Source organism: Canis lupus, chromosome 1 (assembly GCF_048164855.1).
Source record: "Canis lupus baileyi chromosome 1, mCanLup2.hap1, whole genome shotgun sequence".
NCBI classification, from domain to species: domain Eukaryota; kingdom Metazoa; phylum Chordata; class Mammalia; order Carnivora; family Canidae; genus Canis; species Canis lupus.
Window position 1 is genome coordinate 120,045,394 of NC_132838.1, and position 22,421 is coordinate 120,067,814.

Consider the following 22,421-nt stretch of genomic DNA (forward strand, 5'->3'; position numbering starts at 1 on the left):
TCACGAATAAATAAAATCTTTTTCTTTTTTTCGAATAAATAAAATCTAAAAAAAAAAAGGAAGTTTGTCCACAGTAATAGCAACAATGTACCTGTTTATATACGCTTATGTATGTGTGTGTACACACACACACACATTCTTAGGTATAACTGAAATTTTAATGACAGAAATAATACAAGGGATGGGAGAGAAGAATTAGGATTATTTTATTATAAGGTATTTGTACTATTCATGAAGCTGGTATGTTATTTGAACATGGATCTGGATTAGTTGAAAATGTGTATTTCGAAGTCTAGGGAAACCACTAAAAAAAAGTAGAAAAAAGAAACGTAACTCACATGCTAAGAAAGGAAAGAAAATGAAATCATACCATATCCTCAATCAAAAACACAAACAGCAGAAAAAGAGAGGAAAAAAATAGGAACAAAGAACAAGGGCAACAAACAGAAAATAGTAATAAATATGGTAGATACAAATTCAATTATATCAACAATAATTCTGAATGTCAGTGGTCTAACAACACCAATTAAAATACAGAGGTTGGTGGGAGTAGATTAAAAACAAGAATCAACCATGTGCTGTCTATAATAAACCCATTTTAAATATAAATACACAGAGAGGAAAAGTAGATGGAAGGAGACACATAATATCATACTAATACTAATTAAAAGAAAGAGCAGCTATATTCATTTTAGACAAGGCAGACTTCAGTTAAAGAAAAGTAATCAAGGAAAAACGGGGCATTACGTAATGACAAAGGGGTCAGTTCTCCAAGACAGATGGTGGTTAGCATGGATGTGCCAAACAACAAAGGATAAAACCGTATGAAGCAAAAACTGACAGAACTGCAAGGACGAACAGATGAATCCACTATTGTAGTTGAAGACTGACGCATCTGTCTATCATAGAGATACAGCAGACATAATGGAACTGAATACCACCATCAATTAGCTGGATATAACCGACATCTATAGATGACTTCACTCAGAACTGTAGACTACAAATTCTTCTCAAACTCACATGGAATATTCACCAAGACAGACCACATTTTGGGCCATAACACACCTGAACAAATTTAACAGAAATCATACAATGTCTGCTCTCAAACCATAATGGAATTAAGGTAGAATAACAAAGGTAGTGGAAAATCTCAAAATACTTGGGAGATTGAACAGTACACTTATAAATAACACACGGGTCAAAGGAGAAATGTGAAGAAAAATTTTACAGTATTTTGAACTAATGAAAAAGCAACTTATCAAAATGTGTGGAATGCAGCAAAAGCACTGCTTGCTTGGAGGGAAACTGATAGCACTGAATGCATATAGAGAAAAAAATAAAAATCTAAATCAGTCATCTAAGTTTTCACCTTAGGAAACTAGGAAAAAAAAGAGCATTTTAAATCCAAATAAGTAGGGGAAAAAATAAAATTAGAGCAGAAATCAATGAAACTGAAATCAGGAAATCAATAGAGAATGCAACAAAACCAAAAGCTGGTTCTTTGAAAAGATCAGTAAGATCAAAAGGACACAAGTGATTAATATCAGAAATGAAAGGGGGGATACCACCACAGATCTCATAGACATTAAAAGGTAATCAAGGAATAATATGAACAACTCTATCTTCCTAAATCTGATCATCTAGGTAAAACAGACCTTTCCTTTAAAGACACCATCTGCTAAAACTCACACAAAAAAAGAACAATCTGAAGAGGCCCTGTATCTATTGAAGAATTAAATAATTTGGAGTGCCTGGCTGGTTCAGTTGGCAGAACATGTGATTCTTAATCTTAGGGTCATGAGTTCAAGCCCCACACTGGGCATGGAGCCTACTTAAAAAAAATAAATGAAATAAAAAGCAAAAGACAAAAAAACAACAAAAAAAAGAAGAAATTAAATCAATAATTAATAACCCTTCTAAAACAGAAAGCACTGCGTCCAGATGGGTTCACTTTTTTTTTTTTTTTAAATTAAGTATTTGGAAAGAAATTATGCCAGTTCTCTACAATTTCTTTCAGAAGCTAAGGGAGGCAACACTTCTGAACTCATTCTGAGTCTGGAGTCTGGCATTACTCTAACACTCAAACCAGACAAAGACATTACAAGAAAAAACAAAATAGAGCCCAATACCTTTCATGAATACAAATGCAAAAATCCTCAATAAAATGTCAGCAAACTGAATACAACAATGTATAAAAAAATCCCATACCACCACCAAGTTATCCCAGGTATGCAAGCCTGGTTCAGTATTTGAGAACCAATGTGATCTCATTAATAGGTAAAGAAAAATCATGTGATCACATTAAAAAAATTATTTATTTATTCATTAATCCATCTATCCATCCATCCATTCATGAGAGACACACAGAGGGAGAAGCAAGCTCCCTGCGTGGAGCTGGACTTGGGACTCAATCCCAGGACCCCGGGATCACGCCCTGAGCCGAAGGCAGATATCAACCGGTAAGTCACCCAGGTGCCCCATGTGATCATATTAATAGATGCTGAAAAAGCACCTGACAAAATCCAGTGCCCATTCTTGATAAAAACTTTCAGCAAACTAGGAACTTCTTCAAATGGATAAAGACTATCTACAGTAAACTATAACTAACATCATACTTGATGAGAAACTTGAAGCTATCCTGCTAAAGTTTAGGAGAAAGAGATGAATATCCCCCTCTCACCACTTTTTTCAACATTGTATTTGAAGTCCTAGCTAATATAATTGAGCAAGAAAAGGAAATAAAGCATACAGTTTGGGAAAGAAAAAATAAAAGTCTTTGCAGATGACATTATGGTCTACACAGAAAATCCAGAAGAATGGACCAAAAAACTCCTGGAACTAATAAGCAATTATAGCAAGACTGTAGGATATAGGTTAATATATATAAAAGTAATCACTTTTCTATATTCCTGTGATGAACAGGTGGTATTTGAAATTAAAAACACAATACCATTTACATTAGCACTCCCCAAATGAAATACTTAATTTTAACAAAATATGTATAAAATCTCTATGAGGATAACTACTAGACTGATAAAAGAAATCAAAGATCTAAATAAATGCAGAGATATTCTATAGTCATGGATTGGAAGACTCAGTATCATCAAGATGTCATTTCTTCCCAACTTGATCTACACATTCAATGTGATTCCAATAAAAATCCCAGCAAGGTATTTTGTGGTTATTGCCTCTCAAGTTTATATGGATAGGCAAAAGATCTAGAATAGCCAAAAAATATTGCAGGTAAACAAAGCTGAAGAAGTGGTACATAACTATGGAATCAGTTAAGAGATCAGTGGTCACTAGGAGTTTGGAGTATGTGTGGCGGGGGAATGAAAAGGCGGAGCGCAGGGGATTTTTAGAGCTGTGAAACTACTCAGCGTAATAGATTACTATATAATGGTGGATACATGTCATTATAAATTTGTCTAAACACACCAAGAGTGAACTATGGACTTTGGATGATGCTAATTTACCAGTGCAGGTTCATCAGTTGTAATGAATATACCACTCTGGTTGAGAATGTTGATAATGAAAGAGGCTATAAATGTGTGGGACATGGAGTATATGGGAAGTCTTTGTACTTCTGTTCAATACTGCAGTGAACCTAAACTGCTCTAAAAAATAAAGACTATTAAAAAAAGGTGGAGGGATCCCTGGGTGGCGCAGCGGTTTAGCGCCTGCCTTTGGCCCAGGGCGCGATCCTGGAGACCCGGGATCGAATCCCACGTCGGACTCCCGGTGCATGGAGCCTGCTTCTCCCTCTGCCTGTGTCTCTGCCCCTCTCTCTCTCTCTCTCTCTGTGTGACTATCATAAATAAATAAAAATTAAAAAAAATAAAATCTTTAAAAAAAAAATAAAAAAAAAATAAAAAAAGGTGGACAGTTATATATTAAGAATTTTAGGCATTTAAGGCTTTTGATACAGAAAATCAATGAGAACACACTGCCTATAAGCTCTAATTTTTGTACCAGTATATGTTCATTCTTTTAAAAGATACTTAGAGTAGAAATTAGGAAAAAATGAAATATCAATGCTCTTTTCAAAGCATGAAAAAAAAAAAACCAACAAAAACAAAAACAAAAAGACAAAAGCATGACCAGGTCCAATGTCAAAAGTCAATTAAAAATATAGCCAGTTTCTTTATATTCAAATTAGCTTAGGCCTTCAAGTTGCAGACAGATTTTTAAAAAGTTGTTTCAAGTCTTTATACTAAGTTAGAATCACACTGATACTGAAACTTGGCAAGGGCAATTGAAAAAAAAACTACATACCAAATCTCAGTTACGGATATCAATGCAGATTATCCTGAATAAAACGCTGGCAAAGAGATTCCCACAGTTTATTAAAAGAATAATATACCATGACGAAGGGAGGCTTATTCTAGGAATACAGAGAATTCAATATTAGGAAATTTATTATCATTCTTCATTTGAAAGAATCAAAGGAGAAGCCGTATTTTCACTGTTGTTACTGAAACTTAATCTAAAGAAACTCAATATCCACTTATTTATTTATTTTTAAATTTTTATTTATTTATTTATGATAGTCACACAGAGAGAGAGAGAGAGGCAGAGACATAGGCAGAGGGAGAAGCAGGCTCCATGCACTGGAAGCCTGACGTGGGATTCGATCCCGGGTCTCCAGGATCGCGCCCTGGGCCAAAGGCAGGCGCTAAACCGTTGCACCACCCAGGGATCCCTCAATATCTATTTAAACAAAACTTTTTACTATGGAAATCTGATTTTTTTTGAGACAGAGAATGTACATGTGAGTGGGGTGGGGGGAGGGCCAGAGGGAGAGGAAGAGAGATAATCCCAAGCAGGCTCCACACCCAGTGCAGAGTCTGATGCAGGGCTCAATCTCACAGTCTGAGCCAAAATTCAGAGTTCAAAGTTTAACTCATTGAGCCATCTAGATGCTCCCTCAATATCTTTTGATATGAAGAAGTCCTTAAAATTTTCCCTAAGAGAGGAAGAGAGAGAGAGAAAGCCAAAGCTGCATACGGAATGACTAAGTCCTAATTCTAGGAGCATTGACCTTAGGTCAGTATAAAGGCTATACCGAAGGGACACACTCACAATGGTAAATACTCATTGAAAGATCTACGTGTGAAAAAGTGGGAAAAATTGGTAAGGTTAAGCACTTATTAAAATGATTTTCAACTGATTAGAGAAGACGGATACTATAGGAGAACCTCAACCTCAAAGTAATGTACAGGCAGCTTATTATACCTATTTCTATCTGCTTTTTAATGAATAGGTTTCCTTTACCTAAAGCACTATTCTCCCACTTTCCATTCCCTCTGCACTCTGCCTATACAAGTCCATGGAGCAAACCAAATTCTCTTAGTTTACAAAAATGAGAGTGATCTATTATTACACCATCATCTTGTTTTATTCACTTTACTTACTATACATTTATTTTCTGAAATTATGTTGTTTACTTGTCAATCTTCTTTCATGAAGGTATTAACGTAAAAAAATAAAGCTGCCAGTTATTTTAGCACCCCAAAATGGTGCTTTATTTGGGAATAACAGAGAATTGCAATCCAGGGCAAGTGAGTTTGGCAAAACCAAGTCTTCTGAACAAAGGGCAGGGATGTCCTTTAACAGAGGAAAGTAGGAAGTTAGGAAGGCTGTTAAAAACAAAAGACCTTTATTTATAAAACAAAACAAAACAAAACCCCCCCAAAACTCACTGGGATAAACTGGGAGCTGGAAGCATAGTGGTTTTTCATTGGCTGAGCCGTGATCACCTCTCACTGACTGGGCTGCTGGGGGGCTGTGGTGGGGAGGTAAGCTTTTCTATCTCTTGCTGGGATAGTAAAGTAGTATCCACCTGTAAAGTCCTTCTCTTCCTACTGGGGTCTGCAACTGACAATGAGCGGTAGGGCAGGCATGAGAGCTCCCTCTGCTGAACCTGCGACTCCTTCTAGTGAGGCTCCCTTTATTAATCTTCATAGTATAAAAGTCATGAAATAGAAAATGAACAGGTGACCCTATACCAGCCTGACTAAAATACATGGTAGTACACCTAGAAAAAGCACAAAAAAATATATTTCAAAACAGAGGGCTATGTTTAACAGATCATTTCTTTTTTTAAATTTTTTTAATTTTTTAACTTTTAAAAAAATCTTTATTTATGATAGTCACAGAGAGAGAGAGAGAGAGAGAGAGAGAGATTGAGAGGCAGACATAGGCAGAGGGGAGAAGCAGGCTCCATGCACCGGGAGCCCGATGTGGGATTCGATCCCGGGTCTCCAGGATCGCGCCCTGGGCCAAAGGCAGGTGCCAAACCGCTGTGCCACCCAGGGATCCCTAACAGATCATTTCTAATCATTTTACCAGCAGATGATTAACATCCTTATTTCCAATTACCCTGTACACTAGACTGGAGATTTAACCAATCATGACTCTAATGAAGCTTCCATAAAAACCCAAAAGGATGTTCTGAGAGCTTCTGGGCTGGTGACCACGTGAAAATGCTGGGAGAGTGATGCCCAGAGAAGAGCATGAAAGTTCCGCCCCTCCTGGGCCTTGCCCTATAAACCTCCTCATCTGGCTGCTCATCTGTATCCTTTATAATATCCTTTATAATAAACTGGTAAATAAAAAAAAAATAAAATAAAATAAACTGGTAAATATAAGTAAACTGGTTTCCTGAGTTTTGTGAGCTGGTCTAGCAAACATGTGATTTCTAGTCAGTCATTCAGAAGCACAGGTGACAACATGGAAGTACGAACAGTCTTGTGGAACTGAGCCCTTAACCAGTGGGATCTGATGCTATATCCAGGTAGTGTCACACCTGGATTAAATTCGTAGGACACTCCCCCCCCCCAGTGTCTGCTGAAAATTGAATTAACTGCTTGATGGTGTAAAAAAAAAAAAACACACACACATCAGAAAACCCAATGCTTCTCAGGATCTAGCTAAAAAACCAAAGACTGAATTTTCCCATAGGCTTTCTTCTATTGCTCATGGGTCAGTTACTTCAGTCCCATAACCCTAGGAAAATAAAAATGTGGTTAAAACACCCTAATTCCCTAGCCTGAGACCTTACTTACCTTATTCCAGATCTGATTCAATTAGGAACAACTGCCTTGAGGGATTAGTTAGAAGAAACCAGAACCTGGATGTTCTATAAAATCTGAAGTGACCTGACTAGGATCTGAATATGCATAAAAAGATTTCGATAAAAATTTTGCAGTAGGGTTTGTCTTACCACATTTGTTTCCTATGGGGTATCTGGGTGGCTCAGTCAGTAAAGCGTCTGCCTTTGGCTCAGGTCATGATCCCAGGGTCCTGGGATGGAATCCCTGCTCAAGGGGGAGTCTGCTTCTTCCTTATCCTCTGCCCTTCCCTCCCTGTTCATGCTCTCTCAAATATAGCACTAAAATCTTAAAAAAAAAAAAAATTCAAAAGGCATTATTTGCAATAGGGAGAAAATCTGGCAATAATCCAAATATCTATCACTAGTAGAATGAATTGCTAGTCTTACAATGGAATACCATATAGCAACGAAAAGGAATGCGTTAGTACTACATTAAATTGTACACAGTGATGATGGGTAAAAAAAAGAAAAAAGCCAGACATAAAGTAATGTGCAGTGGGGTGCTGGACTGGCTCAGTTGGAAAAACATGTGACTCTATCTTGGGGTCATGAGTTCTGGTCCCATGCTGGGTATATAGCTTACTTAAATAAACTTAAAAAAAAAAAAAAAAAAAAAAAAAAAACCAAAAAAACCCAAAAAAACCCAAAAAACAAAACCATGTACTGTATGATTTCATTCCTATTAAGTTCAAAAAAGGGCAAAACTAATTTATGATGTTAAAAGTCACCTGGGTGGCTCTGTTGGTTAAGTGTCTGACTCTTGATATCAGCTCAGGTCTTGATCTCAGGGTTCTGAGTTCAAGCTCTGTGTTGGGCTCCACCCTAGTCAAGACCGTTAGGGGTAGAAGGCAGAGAGTAGTAGGGGAGGAGAAAGGTAGTTAGTGCCTAGAAGGCCCCAAAAAGAGGGAGCTGCAGAGGAGCTGGCAATGACTAATTTCTTGGTCTGAGTGGTAAAAAGGATGAGTTTCACTTGTGATCCATCCATCAAGCTGTACATTTACAGTTTATGCAATTTTCAGGATATATCTGACCTTAAATTATTAACAATTTTAAAGAGAGAAAGACTTAAGAGACTTACCAATAATGCAATGTTTGGAGTTTTTGTTTAGATTCTGATGTGAACTAATTAATTCTAAAAGTGTATTTTTGAAACATTTAGGGAAATATTGGGTATATTTTGCCTAGATATTAAAAATTGGACTAAAAAAACTCAATATACCCATCTGGGCAGCTCTTCTACTTAAGGAAGAGAAAGCACAGTAAGACCACTGTACATTTATTTTCAAAATACAATAAAAACTTACAGAACCAGAGCCATTTCATAGAGAAGAAAAACAGGTATAGAGATAAGCATCAGTCAACACTTACTGAGACCAAATACATGCCAGGTAGTGTACCGAGCACTTTAGGCCAAAGTCCATTCCTTTGTCGTGTTGCCCCTCCTGCCTCTCGCCATGCCACGGTGCAGTTTCAGAACATAAGGACCAATACAAGTGTGTTTATTTTGATTTTAATTTTTAATTTTTTTAGAAGGGGGAAGGGCAGAGGGAGAGGGAGAATTTTAAGCAGACTCCATACCCAGTGCAGAGCCTGACGTGGGGCTTATTCTCATGACCCTGAGATCATATCCTGAGCCAAAATCAAGAGTCAGATGCTTAACTGACTGAGCCACTCAGGCACCCCTCAAGTGTGTTTCTAAGGGAGAGCAGTTGAACTTCAGATAGTTAGAAGGAAACTTCGTAACCTGAGGAAAATGGTTTGTCATCCCATTTTGCATTACTAGCTAGTCAGTCACAAAAGTGATACCGGGGACTGGAAGCCAGAGGGAATTCTACAACTTCAATATTAAATGAAATGGAGGATGATTTAGTATTTGAAAATTCTAAATGGAGCCCTTTAACTGTGGGGTCAATGTTATAAACACCAAGTATGGTATAACCACAATTGGTATGTGGTTTATACAGAATGTTCCTTAATGAAGCACTGAAAAACAAAGTTTGCTGCGTTTGGTAGGACTGGGGTGGGATGATGCCTTTTTCATCTTTCCTTGTCCCCACGAAGGAATGGCAAATGGCTCTCTTCCTTCTGTGAAAAGGACAGTTTCTGAGATGACCTTACAAATGCAGAAGAAAACCAGCTCCTTCAATGCACCAGGAAATATGCTGGGTGCTTAATACACACGACTTCATTCAACCCTCACAGAGCTTTATGAGCTAGGCATTATTCTTCCCAGTTTCATATGGGAAAGGAGGATTAGCCTGGAACAAAAGCCAGAAGGTCACCTAGCTGGGAATAGGTTGTGGCTCAGGCCTGAGACTCTAAAGCGTGAATGTTACATAAGACACTGGGTTGCTTGTAAGGCAGGCAACACAGCATGGGGACCTCAGCTGTGGCAGTATTTCTACCTGGGTGTAGTATCTCTTTTATAAAAGAAATAAACTATGCTCATCTATCCAGAAACAGGATTACTCTTTGTTTCTCAAAATGAGAGGTCAACAGCATTTTTGGGGGTGGGGGAGGTGGTGTTAGACAATGCATCAGTCAGAGGGGATGAGGCTAGAAACTGGGCCCAGTGAGATTAGCTGGCCACCACTTACTGGGTGCTTAGTTTGTGCCAGTTACATATGGTATTTAATTTAGTCCTCACGTCTGTCCTGTAAAGCAGGTGCCTTAATTATCCTCATTTTAGAAAAGACGAGACCAAGCAAAGCAAGGTGAAATAGTTGCCCCACAGTAATAAATGCCGTTAAGTAAGAGAGCTCAGATTCAATCCCAGGGCTATCTGCCCCTGGAACCAGGGCTCTTAACCAGTAAGTGAAGCTTTATACTGCCCAGATCACACAAATGGGTTCCCTGAAGGATGAGAATGGTGACATAAAAAGTAAAGGCATGAACAAAGAATAGTTATACATACTGCAGAGAATCCATTACATAACAGGCACATTGAAACACCAATGCGTCTGTTCTGCCCTTGTGCCAAGACTAGAAGTTGTGCAACAAGGCACTCTAACTCTGTAAGGAATTCACCATTGCTCCTGGGGAGCGTGGTTCTTAACAAAAAGTAGGTAACCAGAAATGTGTAGGGCATAGATTCTGGGAAAATAAGGCCAAACTGATTATTAAGTGGATCAGGCGGCAAAACCGAATGAAGCACATATGCAATAAGCCAGAAAGACTACGGTGATAACTTAGATCAAATTAGATCTCGAGAAGGCAATGCTTACTAGCTTAGCTTAAGGCAAGCAGTATATGACAAGGAAGAGAAAGTCTTGAAACATACTGGAATAGAGCCCATTAATTCACAATTCCATGTGGATTTAAAGTATTTAAAGGAGGTTAAAAAATAGAGTCAACAAGACCTGACAATTTGAAAATAAGACTTAGGAGAAAATGTTGCTTATAATTACAGGGAGGGGGACATACAACATCTCTTCTAAGACATGAGCACTTAGGCCAAACCCAGTGACAAAGTATAGTGTGAATTAACCTGGAAAGTAACTGACCTGTGTTGTAAGAGGAAGAGGGTTATCATAGTGTGTTGCCCACTGGTACAAGACCCTAGGACAAGACCACTCAGGTAGATGTGATGTGTAGATTCTCTACAGACCCAGAATCTTTCATAAATTTATCGTAATTGTGTATTTGAGAGTTTACTTATTTACGGTTTATCTACAAACTTCACGATAGAGGCATAATATCCTTTTTTATCATGAAGTCTCCAGTCTAAGAGCCTACATAGCACCTGGAACATAGTATTTGCTCAGTAAATATTTTTCAATGAATTGGAATGAGGAGTCTAATTCTAAACCCAGAGAATGTTATTTTACTCTCACATGATTTGGCACAGGTCATTAGATTTAAAAATAAAGATATAGCTTTCTCCTCTTATCAGATGAACCAGTGTCCCCTGTTTCCATCATGTTCTTCTAAATACTTCCTAGAGTAAATCAGAAACGATACAAGCTAAATAACACCAATCACTCCTTATCTGTAATTTCTGGCATGGAGTTATTGTTAATGGCCTTCATTGTACTCTGGGAAAAAAAATCTTTCTCAGGGATCCTAGTGTTAAAAATGTTTGAAATAAAAACAGACACACTCAGGAAAGGCCATCACCTTTCACAGAGCTACAGGACTTTGAAAGTGGAGGGTGATTATAAATAAGTCTGTTGGTTAGCAAACTAAGCAAATGTTATATATTTAAAGCCATACACATACAGACACAACTACAGCATCAAGTAATGGCATTTTCAGGCACAGTCTGTCAGGTTTTCATTTAACTACTAATATAGTGACTTTCCCACACTCACTTGTGTCATACGTATACAAAGGCTGGGGAGAGAAATTAAGACGTGAAACAGGTTTTGATAAGCCATTAAAAAAGTTCATGTCTGTGGCCTGGCACAATTAGTCATGGTGACGGTCTCCGCTTTGAGTAGGAACCTGATACTCCATCAATCATGGTTGCGAGAACAGACTGCTCTGTGACAGCCTGACAAACTTCTGCAAAAATGTTTGTATCTTTACTACATGAACAACAAGCAGCTTATTCTCAAGAGCCAAAGTGTAATTAAGAAACAATGATTTCTATTTTTCTATCTTGATCACCTGAGAATGCCTTTATTTCCTGAAAATATGTATTACAATGGGTTTTTGTGAAAAATCGAGTAACAAATTTAAATTAAATGACAGCTTAATTTTCAAAGAGTGTCTTTCATTGGGAATTATATGGCTTTTAGGTTTTAGGCATCTTTTGGTGGAATATGGAGTACTTAAACCAAATTACTGAAATGTACCAGAAACACTGAAGATTGCTATAATTTATACCCACATGAAACAGAAAACATCAAACTGACAAAGATGTAGATATCTTTGTATTTCATCTACACAAAATGCCTATTGTCCTAAGACTCAAGCTTAAAGTTCATATTCCTTAACAAACTACACTTTTGAAACCAGTAGTGAGTTTCTTTGCGCTGAACTTGTGTTTAAACAAATGCTATGAATCTTCAATTATCTCATTTTTCTTTACTATAAAATATTCTACTACAAGCATTAAAACTCTATGATCATCACACTTACCTGTATGGCTTGTCAGAATTATGGATTCGTCTGTGGTTTCTGACACCAACGTATGTTGTACTTGTATAATCGCACACATCACATCTATACTGTTTCTGGACTGAAGACTTATTCCCTAGACAAGTGATTGGAGACCTTTAGTGACATCCTTTGATTAAATACAAATGACATAATTTCCACTGTAAATGAATATTTATAGCACACAGTATTAGTATTTCAATCAAGGCTTTCTCATTTAATAAAGTTAACAATTTTGAACATGGCTTTCCATATGAACTGAACATCATCTGAACTGTAAACATAGATACATTGAGTTGGTTTCTGCATAACCTTGTACAAAATGCTAAAATATAATAAACTTGATGCCAGCTGCCCTACTGTGTAGCAGCTGAATAAACCAGAGATATACTGTCAATCTCAAAGGTGTTAGTCTAATTGATATTAGATTCACTGTCTTAAGGAAACTCTGATTTGTCAACAAGCTGTGATTTAATACTGTAATATAATATTATACAGTCTGGCTACAAAGCATACAGAATAAATTCAATATAAAAAGCCTAAAACTGTTTTACCCTGTGGGTTGCCTTTGTTTACAACTGAAAAGTCAGCTGTCAATGCAACAACAGAAGAAAAAACACCAAGAAATTATTCCGTGCTGAATGATGTCGTATGATCATACCTAGCCAACTGCCAGGGACAAGGACAAGTGTTATCACTAATGCGAATGTGCAGCTCTCTGAAGTCCAGAATACAGGGATCCAATGGAAAAGAGGCCACGTTACCACACTCACTCTGCAGCGCCAGGGCTGGGCAATTTAAATCAGGGTAAGCCCGAGACAATACAAACTGGATGACTTGATCATGTAAAACTGTTCCTGAAGATATTCAACACTTTCTTTACTCTTCTGTAAGCACAAAGTCCGCAGGCCATTCACAGCCTGACTGCTTTATACTCAGAAACAAAGCAAGCATGGAAAGCTGGAGAATAAGGCAGAGCAGGAAGGAAGCTTAGGTAGACTGCTAGCACACAGCACATAATCATAAAATTGGTGGCACAAAAGAAACCCACGCTGAAATTGTAACAAAGAAAATCCTTAAGTTAAATTTAAGCTTTCTAAAACTGAAATTTTCTTTTGCCCAGAACTACTTTTGCCAGGCAGAACAAAATGTCCTAATTTCCTGGTGTAAGTCTGCAACATTAATGTATACACTAATCATAATTATAATGTAAGTATTACTCTTAATTGGTAGGTTAAAAACTTGGACTTGATTATAAGTGGCAGTGTTCCAAATACAGTTTTTAGAAAAAAACCTAAAAAAATGAAGTGTGAAATATTGGATAATGGTTTTGTGTGAGAAATATTACAGATCAATGACAACTAATAAAAATGACAGATGGAAAAACTTAATATAGCACAGAATGAGAGCCCGTGCTACTTCAAGCAACTGTTTCCAACAGAAAGAATATTAGATTTAAAGTTTAAAACTCTGGGCTTCGTCCTTGCTCTTCTCCTTAGTAGCAGGGTGATCACAGGCAAAGCATTTTATTTTGCCTCATGAGGACTCAGTTTTCTCGTCTACAAAATGGAAATTCTAGAACCTCCCAGTATGGTTTATTTAGGAAGCCCAGGAGAACTCTCTGTTCTTCCTTCACCGCGGTCTGCATGTCATCTGCATGTTGTGTCAGGTGTCTGACCCATCCTGAGCTGTAGACTCCCGGAGGGCAGGGATCTGTGTGTTTTGTTTACACTGAATCTCTAGGGCTTTGCGAATTGTATGTTTGCAATAAAGAACAACTTAATTAAATTTCAGGAAGGAACACCCTATGAAAGTGCTTCACTAATGGCTCTAGTTGAGCACCTGTGATGTTGGCTGACAACCCCTTCAGTTCGGTTCTGTCTTCCTCTCTGACTGGGCTCCTTACAGGCAGTGATGCCTTCACTATACTCCTAGCCAGCTAGATCAGGATGGGCACCCCATGCCTTTTGGTAGAACAAATGTTTGAAATACCATTACACTGGGTCTGAGTCAAAACATGTCCCAAGTTACCTGTGCCATCATAATGGGCAGAGGCTGGGGACCACTAAGACATACATCCTCTAACTTGTTCATTAACTTTACTAAATGGCTAAAGAAGTTTTAGTGAAACATGAATTACCCTGACTTTTTTGTGAGCTAAGCACTTGTTTTTTGGCCCGACAACCAGATTTCAAAAGATCTAATACTAATTAATAAAGTATCAGCGTAAGTGTAAGTATGCAGGAGGTTAACAGTCACCTGAACTGTTAAACTACTATGATGCAAAAAGCAAATGGAACAAAGTGAGGGAAAAACAGACATGGCAAGCAATTTAAAATCCATACATTTAACCCCAAGAAACAGAGGAGAATGCACAAAGAAAAGATGCTGTAAAATGGAATATGGTGGACAGATGCTGTCGCTGTAAAGCTCAAACTGGTTAATTTTGAGCTGACATTTTAATCTTTTTTTTATTAAAATTGTGAGTTCTAATTTGTTAACCCATTTGGACAGTTTTATAAATTACTACTTTTGAAGACGGTGCTAGAAAAGACATATTCCACCACTGGTATTAACCGCAGGTGGTGCCACTGAGTAGTATTTACTTTATTCCTTCATTAGGGATTTATGGTCCGATGACATCAAATGCTTTAATGTCTCCTTTAAAGGGGATATGGAAACATAATGAATTAAAATAAAAGGAGGCATTTAGGGCTATTTTGTAAAAAGGAAACAAAACTGCTTTAGCTCAGCCATCTATTGCAGAAACAGATGCTATGTCATAAACTCCTTTTGTTTTGGATAGTTTTACAGGGATGACATCTGTTTGACAAGGGAATTTTGGTGCTACAGTGGTGTCAAAATCAGTTCTTTCAGAAACATTCTTGAATCAGTTATGCTTTCTGGGGTATAATTTAATGAAACATTACGGTAAAACATTTTACTCTGCAGTTGTTTCTAACTTTAATTCTTAGGAAATCTAAAAAGGAAAGTCACCCCAATATGTTTTATTTCCCATAAACACTACATACCGCACTTGAGACATTTAAAGTATATCAATTTAAGAGAGCTGATGCAAGGAAGCACAGTTTATTACGCTTTATCCCTAATTCTCCGGATGTGGCATCCGCCTTTTCATGGAACTCTAATTAACTCTTTTGATTCTAATATTCCTATTAGCAGAAACTCAGCCGACTGGTACCTAACTAGCACATAAAAAGATTTTGCGTTTTTTTAAAATAATGCAGATGAAATCTGGCAGTCATACTTGGATAAGAATAAGATCACAGCAGGAAGCCTCACTTGAAGTTTGAGGTGGGGGCCTGCCATCTGCAAAAGCTGCTATGTTCTCAGTGGGTCAACTGGTGCTGAGAGGGAGGGCTTGCTTTCTGTGCTGCAGCTTCCCCGGCTTGCTGGTTTGTAACCCAAGGGTTTATGTTGGACTTGGCTCTTACAGGATAGCATGAATTTCAGCCTATTATCTATCTCTGCCCTTGAAGCTCAGTCCTTACTAATACATTATTTCATTTAGTATCACAGGACATCCTCAGGAACACAGGTAAGATTCACTCCACAGTATGAAAAGAGAATATATGCAGCTTGAGTCCTGAAATTAACCCACATGACAACTAAGGGCTTTTTAAGAAGGCTCCATATGATAGTCATGCAACCTGTACAAGAAAAAAAGCACAGATACCTTCTTGAACACATTTCCCATCAGCTGTATCAACGGCAATTCTCGACTCATTAGAAGTTGTTACTGACAAGGTATCTGGAAGACTGTGTTGCTCTCTCTCATGGTTCCTTAGTTGACTCTAAAAAATTGACAAATATTCACATGTAACTTTCAATAAACATACTTGCGTTGTTAAAGAGAGATGGTAGATGCAGTTAATTGCTTTCACAGCCCAGTACCTAGAACACATTACCAATATTTTAAAATCAGGTGTGCTAAAAGATTATCTGACTTATTTGACAGTTTATGGGAAGAAATACACTAGAGAAATCACAATCTCATCAAAAAGGCAGTTCTTTTCGCATTCCCCAAAAGGAATCTCCTGCTACCTTCCAGAGGTGTTTACACAGGGCATGTGCATGCTTACTGAACCGCTGACAGGCCCAGAGGAGGGAAGAGCAGAGTGTTCAGAATAACCCAATTGCTTTCACAAAAAGAGATCCAAACACCAACTGCTGGACTTCTGTTATTTTTTGCCTTTCAATACCAACTAAATGTGTAGAGGACCTAATTGAAACTGTTCCTCCACAGTATCTTCTTCCTCCACCCCCATCCCCACCAATCAAGAATGCAGGAGCCAAAGAAAGTTCTGGAACTTGCTTTTGCTGCCCATTTGGATGCGTTGCTTGTCTAGTAGCCTGGGGCCACTACAGAATTTCATGAGGGCAATCCAAGTAGGCAGTGAATCTCAAGACTCAAAAGCTTTTTTATTCCCAATTACCTTTTTACTACCAGCTAGACCCCAACTCTGAGAAATCTGAGAGAAAGTCTATATCCCAGTTACTCTTTTAGGACACTTTTCCCCCTTCCACCAAATACTGGAGAAGAAAAGTTCTAAACTAATGATTCAACGAATCTAGTTTCTTTTACAAAAACAGTATCTCATGTTGGTTGTTTGATTTAAGGTAGCATAAAAGACGAAAACCAGTCAAAATAATCCTTGAGAGTCCCTTAAACTGCCCATGAAACAACACATGTGGCTCTATTTCTACTTTACTTTCATTAAGTAAACATTAAGTACTTATTTTTCCTCCTGCAACAATATAGATCACTATTGGCTGGTTGTTTACCTGAAAGTAAATGATCTACATTTTGGGGACAATAAATAGTTGTGTGTTTTTTTTTTTTAATAAAAAAATAGTTGTGTGTGTTTTTTTTTTTTTTGCACCGATGATGTAGGATAACATTTGTGTAAATCAAATATGTGTATATCCCTCCACTGTACCTACGTTCCCTTGTAATTGCCCTGCAATTTAAAATCAACACACTTAAAAAAATATATCCACACTAAAGCAATAAACACAGAAACTGTTGAGGGGGCAGTTGGCAGGGAAAACAATCCTATGGCAGAAATTCTGATGACCTAGATTTCAGTCCCAATTTTAATACTAATTAGTTGCGATGTCCCTGGGCAAATTATCAAACTTTCCTGGGTCTCAGTTTCCTTATCTATAAAATGCAGTGGTGGGGTTCTCTCTACCAAGTGCCCTCCTTGCTCTAAAAGTTCTACAGCTCTCTGAATGATTTCATGAACCAGCGCTTACCTTATAATGAAAAGATTCTTCACATCGCTTGCATTGGTATATTCTTGTTTTACAGTGGTTGATCATGTGGTTCTCCAGATCTTTGCTGTTGTCAGCTATGTGCTCACAGATGGGACACTGATACGGCTGTCGCTGTCGATGGACTCGCAGGTGCTGCTTGATGTAACCTTTGTTACCACTGGCGTAGTGACAGAGGCGGCAGCGGTAGGGCCGATCAGCATTTGGGATGTATTCTACTACATTGCTTCCCGACAAAGTGGCATCGCTGTTAGGTTGGCACTGGGCATTGTCCTGCAACTCTTTCAAAATGTCATCATCTGAAGCATTTTGGTCTGTCCTCTCCCTCAACTTCTCGATTACAGTCAGTAAAGACATGCTGATGCCTGTCTTCACCTGCCCGTCTGACAACTCCTGCCTACCCTCGGGGAGCGCTACCAATGGAGAGTTGCTTTGGTTAAAAGTGGTTAATCCATCTGCAGAGTTTTTAAGTGGTGACATCATTTTAGAATATGCTGCCAATGTACTATCCACTTGCCTTTGTCCCGTATCCGGATCTAGAAGGTTTATATTCCCATAGTGCCCGAGGTTGGCCCTCGTCAGCTCTGCAGCTCTTATAGGCATCGTGACAAGGGCTTCTGCAGCTAACGAGTGTAGTCTGAGAGACTCCGAATTTGTTCTTCTTCGGCCTGGAGGGGCATTCTCGTCTGCAGCCAGTCCTTTGTTTATTAACTCACTGTCTTTCTTCTCCGGACTGCTCCAGCCTATGATCAGCCCCCCGATATCAACGGTACACTTATCAGCATGATAAACTTCATCTCGTCCTTCACACCCAATCTGGGATTCTGTTGGGCTCAGGTCTTTTCCCTCTTCGATTTCAGTATTCATGAGGAAATGTTTCTGTGAAAGAGTTTCTTCAGCACTTGGCAGACGCTCCACTATCACATTAACGTGACCTTTTTTATTTGGGCTACTACTAATGATCTTCTGTGCAGATGAGAGTAGACTATCAGCAATCAGATTCTCCTCTACATCAGAGATCACCTCCAACATTTCTTCCTCGTTAGGGTCAAGAGTAACTGACTGACCTAGATGAACTCTCCCTTCCGCACTCTGTTCTAAAGGAGATGAAGAGGATAAGGTTTCTGAGCTGCAAATCTGCACCTGTACTGAAGGCCCGTTGTGGATGCTCAGTTCATTGTCTCCAATAGCAATGACTACTGCATCCAGCCCACCGGGCTCAGCAACCACTGAAGAGTCCAGCAAGCCTAGGGGCTCATTTTCATTTTCGAAGATTGGATAGGAGCAATCAACCTCCCCGGCATGCTTCCAAGCATGTGTTTTCAACATTCTCTGCTGGCCACAGGTATAACTACAAAACAAGCATCGATACATGCCATACTGTTCGTATGCATACCACTTCCTCTTACCCATTTCTGCCACGGATGCATTTTGGGCAGTCTGAGTTTTCGGACTGTCTGCAGTCACTGCGATGTCAGAAGTGGTTTCATTCTTTCTTTCTGTCGGTCTCTGACATAAAGCGTTGGAGGGGCTTACACACTGCTGGGCTTTGGATTGAGCATGACTGTTGGCATCGTTTTCGTGGTCATTTACCACATGAGCTTCAAGTTCCTCTTGGCTTTTAGATGTAAGATGGCACTCTGAGCACATTAGTATCACTTCATTCTGCTGACCGTGCTGTTTGATATGATCTTTTAACACAGAGAATGATGATGACAGAAACTTGCAAAGGCTACATTGGTAAGACATAGCCTTCCCATCGTTCTGGGTAAGAGAGCCAGGGGTAAAATGTATCTGTGACATCTCAGCCCTCCTAATCTCGGCAGCAGGTGACTGGGTTACTTTAGCTGGAATCTCGCAAAGTTCTTGGGCTTCAAGAGAGTGTGTTGTGGCACTTGAACGTGAACGTTTTTTCCCAATTAAGAGACATTTTTGTGACTTTTCATGTTCTACTATCTTGCTTAACTTCTGGATAACGTGGATCAATGGATCTGTCTTAACTTTTCTTTGTTCATCAATTTCCAATGATGAACTGATGACAGTTTCAGCAGTCAATATAGCTTCCTGCTCTCCAATATCTGGCACCAACATGGCAACACTGCTGCTTTCTTCCATATCTAGAAAGGATAATATACAACGGAAAATAATCACCTGGTTATGGGTTTTCCAAGTATGTAATTACAGGAAATTGAAACAAATCTTCAGAGTTTAAGCTAATCTATTTATTTTCTAACCTGGAAGCTCCATATCAGTATATCTGGCTATCCCCAATACTTAAATTGTTCAGCGCTTCTCTTTGGAATGCCATTCCCTATCAAGACTGATGATGATCTTTCCATCCATTTCTTTCCTTGGAAATGACTTTAACAATTTGCATCTCCTTTTTCTTCGCTTTTTTTCCCCTAGACATCTAGCTGGGCTCAATCAGTACTCTCTCTCTTTTGAGCAATGCCAAAAAACAGGACTCCTATTCCTTGACTGAAGAAACACAGGCATTCCCAGGGCATGTGGAACCACCTCAAGTTACTACAAAATACCACTCTGCAAAGCCAGTATGTGTTCGACACAATTCTTGGCAGACAACTTCTCATCCCAAATATAATAGTAGTTTTATTATTAAAATTATAAATTTTTCGCCCCAAATCTTTGGAATTCTGAAAATATAGCCGTGAACCTCTTATAAACGGTAGAGTGAATTTTGAGAAGTACTATGCAAACGAAACTACATAAGAGCAATGATGTAGTTCCTTCTTTTATACTTCCTTCAATTTATCTTCCTGAAGAAAAACCACAAACTATGCTGTGGTTTTTTCCTAGAGGCCCTATTAGTGGTCAACTACTACTCATATGCGTATGTTTTTCTCTTTTCCGTTTTTCCTGAAAGGGAAAGCGGCACCAGAGAAAGAAAACAACTGATATCCTAGTTGTGCTTCAGGTCTAAATATCTGAAGTCCTCAAAAGGGGTCCTCTGTAAGTTCTAGCAATGAGTTACAGCCAAGGAAGTTACAACACAAAAAATACTCACAATATCTTTCCGCCTAAATCCTGAATCCTCTATTTCCTGGCAGTACTTTCATTTCAAACATTTCCTTTGGCTCAAAGTGAGATTAATTTGTTGACTTGGATCACATTTTTCAGTTTAGGCTTTTTTCCAGCAACAAGTTTTGTTTTTCCACATTTTAGGTGCATTCTGGAGTCTTACTCACAACATTCAATAAATGCCAGCAAAATTTTTAGTGGCACCAGCTATAGACCAAAGACCACACAATTCTTAAACTTTAGTCATGGGCTCTGAATTCTTATTTTAGGAGGTGAATAATGGCTTCTCTCCCCGCAGGTGGCTGAATCAACATGGAAGGGCCCTTCAATCCCCACCAAGACCAAACCTAACTCCTGCTAGACCCTACCAGCGCTCTGACCAGCTGCAGGGCCAGTCCTCCATATCTACTCTTGGCAACAGTATGGCTTTTCCTCTCTGATTTTTCTGCTCTTTCTGGCACATAAACTTTCTATATCTAGGTCCACATCAGGCAAAAATGCAAACATTTTACTCTCGGCTTCTTTAGTACTCTTTCTTCCCTCCTTCCCAATACTCTGTCCAATGTGATCAGCTTTCTTTTCTTTTCCATGTCCAAACTGCACTCCTAGCAGGGAATACACTTCCACAGCCATTACAACAGTGACTGCTACCCCCCCCCCCCCCCAGTTCCCACCAACCACTGGCCCTTTAGCCACCCTCTCCCTTACACAACCTGAGGGAAGTCTCTCTCAAAAGATTATGTAGTTCTTTTCTTTCTCAAACAGGAAGAACAGTATTTTTCAATCTCTACACTCAATCTTAATCATTAAAGAAGAGACTGGCGTGGAAACAATGTGTTTCCTCAGGAAAATCCTGTGTGACTTCCTAAGTCATGTCATTGCCGGAGAGTTTCACATTTTTAGGTCAAAGGGCACTATGGGTCTTGCCTTGATGACTGATTTGCCTTTAGGGTCACTTACTTAAGGTTTTATTTCTTTCAGTTCGATTGATAAATGCAAATTAGTTAAGTAATTGTTAATAAGAGGACTGCTTGAACATTTAATTTCTCACACAAGCTCTGGTGGTCTATGTAGATCTACGGTCTCCTTCTCCATGAAATGTGACATCAATGTAGGCTGATTGATAGTCTGCAGGTTAATGTGAGTATCTGCTCAACAGACTTTGCACACCCACAGGGTAACAAAGGTGATTCACATTATCCCTGTTCTACTTAACGATAGAATAGGAAAGAGAGCGGTGCAAATTGCTCCCTGTGGATATTTCACTGTGCATCCTGAAAAAAAGTGAAGAGGAGGAGGAGTTCATCTTATCTCAGGAAAAAGACTAATACAAAAGAAACTGACAAAACATTCAGATTTTAAAAGCTGTGTCTGCTCAGGCATTAAGAGCTAATGGAAATTTGCAGCAGATGCTCCAATTTTCCCTGAACATTTATGTAAGTATCTCATTTTAGAGGCTGCATACATTTGGGGATAAGTACAGAAATGGCAGCTATAAAACAGATATGACAACATAAAATACCTCAAGAAACACCTGAAAAACCAGTTTGGGCCCACATGGCACAATCGAGGTACAAGTTAAGTCCCATTAAAACAAAAGTCTCAGTTAAGAAAAGGTTAGATAAACAGTTCATAATAAAGTATACACAACGAGGGAGTTAAGCTTAAGGCCAGCCCTTGAAAATTTTCACAAAAATTTCAAAATATTTTACACAAAAGTATGTGCATACGTTAAGTGAAGTAAAATTTATTTGGGGGGGGGGAAGAGATGAAAATGAGTATGACCACAATTTCAATGGCTCAATAATGATGACAACATGGATTATGAACATCTGCATACTATCCATGGCCTTCAAAAGATCAACGTAAA

At 38.6% G+C, this 22,421-nt stretch overlaps 1 protein-coding gene across 7 annotated transcripts in view; it reads right to left on the minus strand.

Annotated features, from left to right (window-relative positions):
* ZNF507 (zinc finger protein 507) overlaps nucleotides 1-22,421 on the minus strand; it is a 39,462-nt gene that overhangs the window by 11,962 nt on the left and 5,079 nt on the right. For 5 of the 7 annotated variants that reach the window (XM_072782828.1, XM_072782820.1, XM_072782833.1 and 2 more), the window contains 3 exons: nucleotides 17,495-19,629; nucleotides 15,912-16,029; nucleotides 12,197-12,311 (listed from right to left, as the gene is read on the minus strand). In XM_072782828.1, the coding sequence (XP_072638929.1) occupies nucleotides 12,197-12,311; nucleotides 15,912-16,029; nucleotides 17,495-19,627 (2,366 nt within the window). In that variant the 5' untranslated portion in view covers nucleotides 19,628-19,629. Of the gene's footprint in view, nucleotides 1-5,376; nucleotides 5,608-7,225; nucleotides 7,401-12,196; nucleotides 12,312-15,911; nucleotides 16,030-17,494; nucleotides 19,630-22,421 lie in introns of those variants that run through there. The other 2 variants (XR_012009987.1, XM_072782835.1) reach the window with 2 other exon arrangements.